Source organism: Aulonocara stuartgranti (genome assembly GCF_965226115.1).
Source record: "Aulonocara stuartgranti genome assembly, chromosome: 2".
Lineage (NCBI taxonomy): Eukaryota > Metazoa > Chordata > Actinopteri > Cichliformes > Cichlidae > Aulonocara > Aulonocara stuartgranti.
This window is the reverse complement of record NC_138940.1, coordinates 32996874-33011055: the sequence shown is the minus strand read 5'-3', so window position 1 is coordinate 33011055 and position 14182 is coordinate 32996874. Positions and strand designations below refer to the sequence as shown.

General features: G+C 40.1%; 1 protein-coding gene across 1 annotated transcript; it reads right to left on the bottom strand.

Moving 5' to 3' along the window:
• Positions 1-343: 343 nt before the first annotated feature.
• LOC309690257 (neuronal acetylcholine receptor subunit non-alpha-2-like) lies at positions 344-7671 on the bottom strand. Its single transcript, XM_082507224.1, has 6 exons — positions 7038-7671; positions 5898-6049; positions 3578-3622; positions 3064-3173; positions 1322-2234; positions 344-1207 (listed from the first exon to the last, which is right to left on the bottom strand). Exons 1-6 carry the CDS (start codon positions 7102-7104, stop codon positions 1034-1036), a joined length of 1461 nt encoding a protein of 486 aa, XP_082363350.1. The 5' UTR covers positions 7105-7671; the 3' UTR covers positions 344-1033.
• Between the last annotated feature and the right edge of the window lie 6511 nt (positions 7672-14182).

Below are 14182 nucleotides of genomic sequence, written 5' to 3'. Positions count from 1 at the left end.
GGTACATCGAAACAATAAAAACAACAAACTTATGGGTTGTTTTCATTAATCCAGTACACTTTGTTACTTTAAATGTATTCTTTGTCTGCTGTGAGAAAAATTTATCTGATGAGGACGACACAAGTGACAAATCAGTAAATGCTACTGAAACAGAGCAGCACAATTTTTAAGCTTCGGTGTGGTGATACTCAACATACAGCCTGAGGGCCAAATCAGGGCTATCATTAAGTTAATGTTAGCAATAAGTCAGTTATTGCTAACATTAACTTTTACTGTTTATTACTTTTATTTCAGGTTTATTCATGCCTTGTCACATGCAAAAAAAAACACAGGGAAGAGTAAGTTAAGTATCTTTCCTTTAATACTTTATTTCCCCTAATGTGTGACATCAAAAGTCAAACGTTTTGCGAGGTGGTGGGATCTCTGTTTAAGGTAGTTTATAGGTTTCTGCAGAAATGATTTTTCTTACAGTTTACTACAAAAAAGTAGCCTACTGTTAAATAATAGCTTTGACAATGCCCTCATGGGTGTTTATTTAATTAAAATTCCCAGAGTAGAAATTTGTTTTGAATTTGAAAAAAAAGTATGTCAAGAAAAAAATATCAAATTAAATATGATGTTGGTTAAAAACATAAAAAATAAGGCAATTATGGGGTTTTACCTTAATCTTGTATATTGATAGCTAAATACCATTTGGTGTAGAGTTTATGAAGCATTTCTTTGTTGTTGTTTTTTATTTTGGCAATTTGCGAACTGAAACTCAACACAGGTGAGACTACTGGTTACTCAGGTTGTCATATATATCTTAAACCAGAATAAAATGCCAATATAATCAGATGAAACGTTATGATATTGACAAAACAGACAGAGTGACCTGATGACTTATTCGCATGTATATTTTACACAGTGGTTTAACAGAAAGAGTCAGATAGTCAACAAAATCCTGTAAAAGGTGCCTACAGTGGGCTCTTCTTGCTCAGTGGTACCATGTTTAAAAAATGTTTTCTTTGAAGGCAGATGATCAGTTGCCTCGTCAGTGTAACGGCTCTGAAGCTTGTTCCTCACTTGGAATTGGAGGGGGGATTTTCATGAACATCTGCAGAGCTGGAGTGAAGATAAGGATGGTGCCTAATACTGAGACAGTGAGGAAAGCCCAAAGGAAGATTCTGTCTAACACCTGGGCCACAAACTTCCAGTCTTGTACCACCTGTGAAAAGGTAAAAATAAGACATGGGATTACAGAAAGAGTATGCGCAATATAAACATCAAGTTCTTAATCTGTCAAAAGAATTTAATGTTTATTGATAAATACTTTACACACCTCACGGATGAAGTGTTCTTTACGGATATGTCTGCTGATGTAGCGCACCGAATAGATGGCTTTCTCCAACATAGCACCCCAGGCTTCTTCGTCCTTCCCATCAGAAGTAGTCGGTCCGAGCGAACCACTGTTTGTCTTCTGGCCTCTCCGACCTCCAGAGCGAGACTTCAGCTCAGGGCTTTCGGGAGCCAGCTCTGGGTAGTGGTAGCGGTCAGTGTGCCCTCGCATGCACAGCAATCTGGGCAGTTTTTGAAGAAAGAGGTTTCGAACCCATGGCGACATTGGGTGGTAAGTGGCTGAGGAGCGGTGGTGGACATTGATGACAAAGACAGTGACGATGATGGAGAGGGTGACAAAAATCATGATGAAGAGGAGGTACTCTCCGATCAGGGGTATGACCTTGGAGGAGGAGGGAATAATCTCTTCAATGACCAGCAGGAACACAGTAAGTGACACTAGGACGGAGGTAGAGAGTGAAAGCTTCTCTCCTTCATCTGAGGGGAGGTAAAAGACCAGGACGGTCAGAAATGACAAACCCAAACAAGGGATGATTAGGAACAGCGTGTAGAACAAAGGCAGCCTCTTCAGGATGAAGGAGTATGTGATGAAGGGGTAGGATAACAAGCCATCTTTTCTGTTTCCTTTGGCACCAGTAGCGCTGAGTATCTCCCACTCCCCGTTATCAAAGAAGTCTTTCCGATCAACCTGGTTGTCCATGAGAACCAAGTCCACCATGCTGCCATCATAGGTCCACGACCCAAACTTCATGGAACAGTTCTGGCGATCAAAAGGGAAAAAAGTGACATCCATGGTGCAGGCAGATTTGTAACTGGCAGGTGGTGTCCAGGTGATGGCCCCGTTGTACTTCACAATAGCTTTGGTCATCAGGGAACCCTCAAACCGCCCATCAGCACTGAAGAAATATGAAACACAAGTCAATTCTCATCTTAAGTCCATTTACATGAAACTGTTAAATTAATACTACTATATGCAATCGTCCATCTCTTTGATAATGAATTGTTTTTATGCACCTGTTGTAGTTCAACTGATAATCACATGAAAATTGAAAATTTATGGACTCTTTGAGAGCATTATGAAATGTGTCCACATCGCTCCCTGCTACTTGACCAATGGCAACTAAGACAGGCTCAAACCTAATAAGTGGTCAAGTAAATGTATGGCTGATTGGGTGACCGTGGCTCAGGGGGTTGGGAAGCGTATCTGTAACCGGAAGGTCGCCGGTTCGATCCCTGGGCTCTCTGTCCTGGTCGTTGTGTCCTTGGGCAAGACACTTTACCCTACTTGCCTACTGGTGCTGGCCAGAGGGGCCGATGGCGCGAAATGGCAGCCTCGCTTCTGTCAGTCTGCCCCAGGGCAGCTGTGGCTACAACCGTAGCTTGCCTCCACCAGTGTATGAATGCGAGAGTGAATGAATAGTGGCATTGTAAAGCGCTTTGGGTGCCTTGAAAAGCGCTATATAAATCCAATCCATTAATGTACAAGGAACAGAGTGGCCTTTCTGAGCACAGCTCAGTGTTACTGATTTTTTTAGATGAGGTGTAAGATTAAATATTTATATTATTTATATTACAACATGCTGGTTACACTCAAAGAAAGCTTTTTTTAAAGCAATTAAGATAGATAGCATCACGTTGTGTTAGTGTTTTTCATGCAGACAGACTCATGTTTCACATGACGTAATCATCAGTCACTGGATTGCTGAAATTTCAGAGCGGCCTTACTTCTCATACAGGACGATGTCTGGGAGCCAGATATTTTCTGAAGGAACTCTGATGGAGGTGATTCCTCCGTATTTATCTGGATTCCATCGCAGCTTGTAATCAATCCATTCCTGGTCAAGGGAAAATGCAGGAAGCCACATCAGCAGACTTATAAACAACACTCAATAATACTGTGATTTGCTTGTATTTGTTGTATACCCTCTATAACAGACTCCTTTATGAATTCTGTCACCCATCATCAGTTATACAAATAACAACTAAATATTACATTTAAACCAACTGCTCACACATACAGCTTATTTAAGCAAATCAAGGGTCTATAAATTAGTTTTAAAATACATTACATTCAAAAAGTCAGTCTCATTTTACCTGCAAACCATGTGTTATTTGTTAATGCATCATGAAAAATAAACTGATTAACATTTATGAGAAAATGTTTATAAATGGTCTCTTGGATGATTCTGTACAATCTTTCATGCTCCTGCCCAACAACATTGTGTTCATTTTGTCTTACCTGCCACAGCCAAACATTAGTTGTCATTAGCTGATTTTTCTCATCCTAAAAGACAAAAACATAAAAAATAGAAAAAATATTATTATTTAAAATTGGGAAAATATGTTATGTAAAAATACTTTCCAAAAACGTAAGAAGAAATCATTTTTGCAACCCATTGTTTTATTATTTGGTGGATTTGCACATTAAAATGCAACTATGAAAATGAAATATATTTGCTTGTTTGGCTGGTTTTGGTTGGGTTGTTCAGTTCTGTGCAAAAGACTCAAGACACCCCTGATGTCTTTGCATGTTTTCAGGGAAAATGGGAAATAGGTGCAGCGATTGCATACATAGAAATAAAATAAGACAAAAACAGAGTTTGTAGAATTCCTAAAAGCTTGAAAGTCAACATTTGGCATGGACACTTTTATTCTTCAGCTGTGTTAGCTGCAAGCTCATTTTCATTGTCATTCAGTATTCTTCAGGAGCAGTTCTCCAGGCTTCTTGAAGGATGTACAAAGCTCTTCTTTGGATACTGTCTGCCCTTTGTTGTGCCCTCTGTCTACATGACCCCACACTGCTTCAGTAATGTTGAGGTTTGAGCTATGGGGAGGAAAGTCCATGACTGATGGTGTTCCACTGTGTGTTTTTCTATCCAAGTATGCTTTTCCTGCAGTGGCAATGTGCTTGAGATCATTGTCATATTAAAAGATGAAGGCACTGCCAATCAGAAGCTTCCCAATTGTTAGTGGATCAAAGTCTGATGATACTTTTCTGGGTTCATATTTCCATCCATTTTGACAAAGATTCCAAAACCACAGACTGAAGTTCAGCCTTAAATACTGACAGAGCCTCCACTGTGTTCTACAGATGGCTGTAAAACATGGCACTCATTGTTATACCCCTCTCCTGACTTCCTCTGTACATACTGACAAAAATGTCAGCCAAAAATTTCAGATTTGGATTCATCACTCCATGAAACCTATCGCCACAGATTTTGAGTCAAATTCTCATGTCATTGGCATACCTCAGCCTTATCCGTCTCATGTCATGATTCTATTAGTCCAAAAACACTATTTTATGCCAATAAACTTTGATATCTTTGGCATTTTTTAAAAGATTTAACTAAAGAAATAAAAAACTTGCTTTTGTAACAGAGTTCTAGTAACAAAGTACCTAAAGATACACTTTAAAATTGGTTCTTCGCTAAGGCACCTATTCAGTATAGACTCAACACTGATTCACGCTTAAATGATTCATAAACAAAGTTTACAAAGAAATCCAAGATCACTTATTTCATTCAAATATTTTATTGTCTGCTACTGTTTTAGTGAATATAAAACCCCCAGCTCAGGTGAACCAAATCATCTTTTCGTTTTCCACTGTATCTGACAGAATCTGATTTATCTGCCACTTTCTTAGTAAACACAAAGAAAACATAGTACCAAAAGTGGGTGCAGGAAGCTGTGCTGATAACAAAAACAAGTTCAACAACCTTAGCAGATGTGAGCGAGACATATTCAAAGATGTTCAGCATATCCAGCGCAGGCCTCAGCTGTCAGACTCAGTTGAATGTTTTGGTGATCACATAGACCAGAGGTGAACCATAATCTAATACAGAGCTGAGCAGCAGCCTAGAGAGAGTCAGGGGACATACACAGCATAGGCAGGCTGCTGTTTTTATGTTTAGCTCCATCGCCCTTTCTCTTTCCCAGAATCCAACAGATCAACCTAAACCTTTCCTATTTGCCACAAACAGCTTTATGTAATTCATTTCTGGCTGTGTTTGTTGGAAGGAAGAGAAGAAAAGTTAAATATGGACTGGCTGAGATGAATATTTCAAGCCAAGAAGCATGGTTCCTCCATTAGCGTGCTCAGTTTTCTCCTCCGGAGCAACTAAACCATCTCAACCTATTGCAACCAGCCTCTGAAATATTAAACAAACACTCCAAAGAGAGACAGTGTAGTCACAAGTATGAAGAGATAGCTTGAGCTCTATTTCAGCACCACACATAGTGGGACTGATGAAACCAGAACAACCTCTTTATATTTCTTTTATATGTGTTACACGTGTTTTATCTAACTCAGTGTCTTGATACTTTTTCAATAATTGCATTTTCAAAGCAAGTTCATGCTTGCATTTAGTGTTTGCTGTTAAAGGGCAAGGCTTGCAATATTCTTTACTTTGGATGTTGCCAACAAATCTCACAGGAAGACCGAAAGACTAAAAGTTGTGTAAAATTCAAACTTAGTTTCATTCAAACTAAGGAAGCCACTTTTAACAGGAGTTGCAAACTGATGTCAGTCTGTTTGTACGTGTGTGTGTGTGTCGTCTCACCACATCGACCAGCTGAGAGATCTTGAGTCCAAAGCGTACTTTAATAGTGTCATTGGCACGCTGGATTGGCCTAACCCAGCGCTGATAGCCTTGGAAAAGGTTCTTCAATAAAGCATCCTCCATCTCCGCCAAGGACACAAACTCATTTGGAGCTGGAACAAGAAGAGGGAAGATGGATCAACAATAATAACTCCTACTGCCGCTGCTTTTCACCATCACCAGCCTGATTTTAAGTGGCAGGGATAGAAAGTAGAGCATTTACTCTTCCTCTAAAAAACACACACTGCATAACAAGATAACAAGATAGGATAAATGGTTAATATGGCTGTGCACAGAAGCTGGGCAGTCAGCCCATCAGTCAGTCTGCAGTGAAATAAAGCCACCAGAGAAACAGAAACTGTAATGTCGATGGAGAGAGACATCTAAAATATCTGACACAAGGGACATCATGTGCAAGGACTAATGTGTGTGAGCTGAGGGACCGGGAGGAAGGGTGTCCACCTTTGACCTGCAGCATTTTTGCTTTGTTTTTTTTTCCCACTCTGGCTTCACATCTGTCTGACATCATCTGACAGGGTAAATGCATATAAAGGATCCACCAAGCAAACATAAAAGCCACATTACAGATGATTGAATCCCACAAGCTCTGGCTGTACTTTCAAGGACAGGTGCAGAGATGCTGATATATGACACCTGTGTTCTTGTTTGCCTGATGACCAGTCAGCTCCAAGAGAAGCAGAACTAGGGCCATCGCATTACTGCGTTACACTGCTAAAAGGACTATCTTGTTGCACTAAAAAAAAGCTTAATTCATCCCACAAAAATGGCAGCTTTTGCTGTTTTGTTGTTGTCAACACAATTAGAAGTCTGCATGCCTTCTCCAAGTTACTGAATCTTTTAAAAAAAGAAACGTAGGAATGTAAACATAATCCTTTGCTTTATAAGACCAGTGGTGAGTAGTTGGTAGTAGTTTGTGCTTACCCATTTGACAAGGTCATCGGAGTTTATGCAGAGTTTAATCAAAGCTATTAGCGGATGTTGCACAACACTGAACAAATCGGTGGAGGCATTACTGAGCATAGAGTATGTCTTCTAAAGAAATATTATATTTATATATACATATATCAAGAGTTTTCTCACCGGCAATCTTCGCGGGGGACAGCTTGCAAAAACCCAAGAGGAGGAGAAGAAGGACTTCTAACTTCATGGTATTGTCAGCTGGAGAAGAAGGCTATGCACACCGATATGTCTTAGACCCCGAGGTTCCCATCAGTGCTGGAACTAGACGGTATACGGAAAGTAACCCCGTTACTGCTGCCGTGTATCAGGGGGCAGGGACCTGATGTGAGAGCGCATGTGTCCGAATCTGATTCCGTTCGAGGCGTCACGGGAAGCGCCGCTGTCGGTGGACGGGGTGGCTTGCAGGAGGAGGGAGGGAGGGAGCGGGGAGGATGAAGGAGGTGGTGGAGGGATTCCCGGATCGGACAAATAAGTGAAGTTTTAAAGATGCTCTAAATCATTGTGTTTAGCTCACTGCTGCTACTGACCTCCTCAGGATGGACTAGGTTATTACTAGCCGATGTTTAAAAGTCCTGCTCGGAATGTAAGTCTTGAGCTTTCACTTTAAATTGTGTGTAGAGTTTGCATTTTTTACAAAAGACTTGGGACAAACAAATACCCGCCTCTAATGACTTTAGCTTTTGTTGCATTTTGTTTTATTTTCTATAGTTTTCTTTTTAGAAATAAAATAATGATGAATATAATGCAGTGAGAATGGTTGCCCCTCCTTCAGCGTCACCTTTTAGTCCATAGCACAAAGCAATTAAGCCCGTCCTTTAATGCAGAAAGCCCCTGTATGTGCGCATGAAAACATCACATGAATGATGCGTCTTGATGAACTTCCTTTGAAAATGCAATCACTTTGTACCTAAGCAGGAGACTAGCCTACCTTCATCAATAACATCTGTTTTACCTGTTGTTATGTTTTGGAAAAGCTTTATTACACTTTATTGCACCATTATCCCCAGGATCAAGAATCTGAGTTACAAACACTGTTATATTTAACTTTAAATTACTGAATCAAGTTGTTAAAAAGTGCTTCCGTTGGTGTATGTGAAGGACACGCTTGTTTGAATTTTTTTTGAAGTTTTATTTTGCACAAATAAACTCAAACATACATAGATCAAATTAAAGTAAGGCAAAAAATAGTTTTATTGACATAAACAGGAAGCAGAAAGATTCAAATCAGATTTTGAGACATTTATAGGTAAACCTGCAATGCAACTGGAACATTTCTGTCTCAGAGCACCAGGTTATCATTACATTATCACTGTGCAATCAGTCAAAGCTTACTGAGTATGTCCCAGTGTGATTAGTTTGGCTAGTTTCAAGCTTGCTGAGACTCACCCTGGCATGAGTTTGTCTGTTAGTTTCCTCTACCTGATACCAACTATACACGGTCATAAATAGTGTAGTGAAAGTTTATTGTGTTGTGTATTTTTTAGAGGTCAAGTGTGTTTGCAAACATCAGTGTGAATATTTCATCAAGATAAAGTCATCGGCTGCTCAAGTGCCAAAGACAGAATATTTGGGGGTCACAACTACATAATTCAAACACATGATTGCACACATGTAAGACACAGAAACAGAAACAATATTTCCATGTTATGAGGCATGCCCTTGCATGCAACTGAACAAAAAGACTGAGGGTTGTCATGAAAAGGAAAGGAAAGGAAACCCAAACTCATGGCATACAGGACAAAAACAGCTGAACATAAGGCCTAACTCGCACACAAAGAAAGACACTTAGAAGAAGCAAAAACAATAGAATAGGAGTGAGAAAAGGAGAGCCAAGAGCAACATAAACTTATTATTATCCCGCAGTCAAAGACAGGCTGGTGGTGAGACGGCAGACATGCTTTACAACTCATAGCTGAGAACAACAACACTTTAGATGAAAAGAAATGTGTGATGTGAAATCAGTACTGCCCTATACCAGCTGACATCTGGGAACTTGTAGAAATGCTTAGCTGAGGTGTGAAATCAGCATCTTTGATACAAACACATTAGTATTGCTTAGTTATGTACAAACACACTTTAAAGTTTAAAGTTCCCTGTTAACACAGGTTGAAACCAGGCAACAATCATCTTAAAATATCAGCATGTATAAAGCTATTATTTGTATGTTAAAGTTCAGGGATTTGGATACCTGCTTTGAATGTTGTTGGACCATTGAAAGGGTGTTATCAATGGTACAAGCTCCATAGATATAAAAAAGTCTCCATAACTCATCCAGGTATATTCTAAGCAGACAGGAACTCTCAGTATTTTTATTTTCTCCTCCTTTTCACCTCCCTCCTCTCTTTCTAGTATACATATGCAGTACACCCACACACAAACACACACATACTTATATATATATATATATATATGTTTATCTCACACTCCCCCTCCCTTGTGTTTCCTTTCCTTCTTCTCCTGGGTTGAAGTAGCAGGGATAACGGGAGGCTGATTATCACAATGAAATTATCCTGATTTTCTGCTCCACTTGGAGCGGTGGGGCGGGCAGCTGCTGCCTCCGAGATCGACCCATCCGCCTCGCCTCTAATCATTCAGAAACATAAATTCTCATGGGCTTGAAACCTGCTGGTCTCTTCCCAGATGACTGTGGGCAGCTGTGCAACGTGCTTGCATATGTATGTGTTAGTTGATGTGTGTGAGAGTGAGAAAGTGAGATAGTGAAAATGCAAAGTGAGGAGAGAGCACATTGTCAGCATCTGTGCGTTTACAAAAATGTTGGCGCTTGCTTGTCTCGGCTCATGTGTGTGTGTGTTCTCTTCTTGACTGTGTTGGTGTTGTTTTTGTTTTCTCAGCCGTTGTTGAGCCCATAATTAGAGTCTGCATAATTTCACTGGGTGCAGAAATATTGAATTAATAAGAGGAAAAAGCCTCGACTACCAAGGCCTGGGGGTTTAATCTTAGTGTGTTTGTTGTTTTAAGGGTTTTAAAAAATGGTCATAAAGGAAGGAGGGGGATACAGCAAAGGAAATCCAATCTCACACAGACTTCAAAGGGAAACACAAAGAGTAGTCTAATAGCATCACCCCACCCCATATGCTATCACCAGCACTTCAAATGAAAAATCAGATAACCTGATGGCCTCATAGCAGCTTTGAGATGATACAAACTTTTTTCCAAGTCACTCCAACTTTAAAATGGTCTGATGAAAAAAAAATCCAAAACCCATCAATAATATAGCGGTTCAGTCATTTGATATTTTAATCTTCCGAAGCACAAAAGAACTGCAGGGGAAACTAGCTGCAAAGATTCTGGCCAGATCTGAGGAGCAAAAATCTTTCAAATTTATCTCAAACTTACAACAGAGGAATAAAAAGGGAAAGGGGAGCATGTGAGAGAGGGAGGGAGTGAGAGATTAAAACAAATTGGCCATAATACCCTTTGGGGCTCAAATATCAGTTCAAGAGCCAATGCTGGAGTGGAAAAAGTTAGCAGCAGAGTGAGCTTTCTCACTCCACTGACACACAGTCACAACATGACTATTGACCTTGAACATGATACTTCAGTCTAAGAGGCTCACACTGATTTTCCTTTTGTTTTCGTCTGACTGACGTGAGAAAAAGAAAAGACGGAGCAGCGTTTGAAACTCTAGCCGCTCAGACAGGGTTACAATTCTGTCTCCTTCTGATAATGTGTAAAGACGGAGGAGCAAAGATCAAGTGCGGCAGAAATGTTCACAGCATTATAGAAATAAACATCTGTGTATGCCTGCCTCACTTTGTTGGAACATAAAAGCAAGTTCCTACAAATAACTCATTCATCTATATGTGACTACCACAGTAAGTGCAGTGCTCAGTTTGTGGTCATATTTTTGGGGTCTTCTTCTCATATTTATTCAGTAGATGGAGCCACTCACCTTTGTTGCTAAATATCTTCATTATAGGAAAATTATGACAATGCCACAGTTCAGATATTATTAATCACTGTTATTAGTATCATCTGTGACCGCATAATGATCTTGTAACATTGTACGTAAATAAACCAACACTGACTGTTACAGAACTCACCCAAGCAGCTTCAAGCTCAGCACTACATTTACTGGGCTGCAGATACAGCAAGTTTAAAAATGATCTGATTAAGGGTTGTTGGGGAAAGCGAACAGACTGACAGACACAGATTAAGCACAATATTCCGATTCTCAAACGCTATACAGATGTTTGGAGCTGGGACACGTTTAATCTGAAAATCTTCAGTTTAAAAAATAGCCTTTTTTGACCTCAACACCTCTAATTTAATTGTGCCCTCTGACAAGTATATAAGCTTCACAGTTTGTTTGCATCAGCACTGTGTCAATTAGATGTCCCCACTAAGATATGAAAAAAACGACTGTGTGTGTGTGTGTTCCTGTCTAGCTATCTTTGTGAGGACCGAAATCTGCATTCTACTATACTTTTGAGAACCAACAGTCCCTTGTGAGGACACACACACCGGTCCTCACAAGTTTGAAGGCCTTTTTGAGGCTCAAAATGTAGTTTTAGTGTCAGGGTTACAATTAGGTTATGGTTAGGTATAAGAGAAAGTTTGATTTAGTTGACTTTCATTAAAGTTTTTATTGCATGGTCCTAGGGGCTGCTGGATCATCCAGATTTCTCCCTTGAGACTCCTGTTCAACTTCTCTGCTCCTCTTCTCCTTTTCCTCGATGGTCCTCTTCGCATATACCGTATTCGATCCCTTGTGACTGGGTTAGGGTTAGGCATTCATTTTTAATGGTTTAGGATTAGGGTAAGGGATTAGGGAAACCATTATGTCAATGAAGGTCCTCACTAAGACAGCTGAACGGGCTTGTGTGTGTGTGTGTGTGTGTGTGTGTGTGTGTGTGTGTGTGTGTGTGTGTGTGTGTGTGTGTGTAGGAGCATCTCCTCCCAGAGTTAGTAGGCAAAGAGTTAATGGCTATGTCTGTAGTCATAAGTTGTGAGTCAGTTGTGCTTTGCATATTTGCAAGTGTCTATAATCTGAATTTTTGCAGATATGGTTGTCTATCTTTATGTGTTTGTGCAAGTTTGTGTGCTTGTATGTACTTAATGTGGGTATGAAACTGTGCTGTGCTGCTCCATGTGCCAATATGTATGTATGTAAATCTGTATTTCCCTTTTTCTGTCTGTGTTAGCCTAATCTGTCTTCACATGCTGCTGTATTTATGTAGTTATGTTCATAATCACTGAGACAAAAACACTCTCTGTTCATCTGGATTCTGTGTGCCACCGCAGTGGATCTGAAATCAAACAGTCAAAACGTGACTGAGGGCAGACTTTCAGCTTTAATTAAATGGGTTTCACAAAAATATTGTATTAACTATTTAAGAATTTCAGCTATTTTTCTCGAATTTCAGGGCATCAAAATTAACTGAACAAACTGATATAATTTAAATATAAGAAGAGTTGGTGGGGTTTTTTTTTTTTTGTTTTGGGGGGTTTTCTTCAGAGCAGGTGGTTCAGTTCTGTGTTGCTTCACCAGAAGAAGGTCCTGGGTTTGAATCTACCATCGTTCCATGTGGTGTGAGTCTCTTCTGGTGTGTAACTGGTGATTCTAAATTGCCTGTAAGTATGAATGTCTGTCTGTGTTAGCCCTGTGACAGTCTGGTAACCTGTCCAAGGTGTACCCTGCACATTGGTAAACATGGCCGTGTCATATACATTTTCTCAGTTCAAACATTTGACATGTTTTCTTTATTCTGTTGAAACTAAAATGTAGCTTTATTAGATTTACAAATGCTTGGAACGTTTTTAAAAATTTACATTTAAATCCCTCAGCACTTAGTGGTGAAGGATTCCGATAGTTTCTTGATTTATCAAAGTATTGTATGCATTTCTCTGTGATGTTTGCTCACAAGCCAAAAACAACCTTGAAGCATTTTTTGCTGTCACTGTTCCACCAAAATGTTCTTTCTTTATTCCAAGAAAATGTTTCTTCATCCATCTGCAAATATTCATCAAAGAGTAAAATTAGGAGCCTGTGTTTGGTGTAAGGGCGTTGCAGCATTCTACTTCAAGAAGCAGCCATTTGTGTGTGCGAGAGAACCCTGCATGCATGTGTGCGTCTGTGCGTGGGTTCAGAAGGCTCCCATTGGAATGAATTATTTAGCGGAGAGTCTCCTTTACTTATCCATGGTTGACTGTCCACAGGCATGTACCGTTCTGCTCCCAACTACACAAGAGACTACCCTAATTCACCATCCAGCCTTCTGCAGTATGCCCCTGTCTCACCCTACAACCCCGCCCCAGTTCTCCCAAGCATGCTGAAGTGGTCCTCTGCAGATGTCCCTTTTTCGCTCCCTGCAACTCAGTGGGCAGAATCCCTGTAACTAGTGGACAAGGCAAGCATGGAAAGCTAAAGAAAGAGACAGAAGATGAGAAAAGATGAAGAGAAACTCACCTGGGGAAAAAATGTCAAGATCCTTTTTTTATGGAAACAAATGTGAGCTAAAACTATGATTTTATTTTTATTTTTTTATTACGTTAGTCCTTAAACCTCAAACCTGAAACAAAAAACCCCAAAAGCATTTCATCATCCTGGACTCTTCATATCCAAGAGCTGGATGCTAACAGTCGCGTCAACAGTGAAGAATCATGTAAAATATTCATCCATGTAGCTGGCTTAATAATGTATTATCCCTGAATTTACCACCCAGGGCTTTGCTGCACTCTGCTTTAGTCTCTGACTGCCACCAAGTCCCTTCTTGAAGTCCAATCATTCAAGAAAGATCCACAGTGCAGCTGCAAAACATCAAACTCACACCATTACAAATTCAGCTTTGAGTGGCTGCAGCTTTAAGAAGCAGCCAATTTGTGAGTCTTTCTCGACATATTCTATAAGTGGCATCCAAATACATCAAAGGGAAACATCTTCGTCTAGTGGATAAAATTATAGATGAAGGTGTTGTGAGGGCTCTTTATTTGTTCCCTATTAAATGCTGCAATAAGTTGGGGGAGAGGCTGTTAGGTAAATTGGATGCATACTGTCCAAATATAGCTAGAGTATTTGGTAGTTCTCAGAATGAACTCTTCATTCTGTGGCAACCAGGCACTAAAATGACCTTGTCTGGATGCAGACTGAGACTGATGGGATAGTATGTGTGTCCGCGATACGGTTGCTGCTCATCTTCATATTTATAGCCGGACTCCATGCACGCCATAATCCGTATGTAGGGAGACGCTTGCTACTGAGTGCTCATATGGACTTGCAATAACTCTGTCACTATCTCCACCCT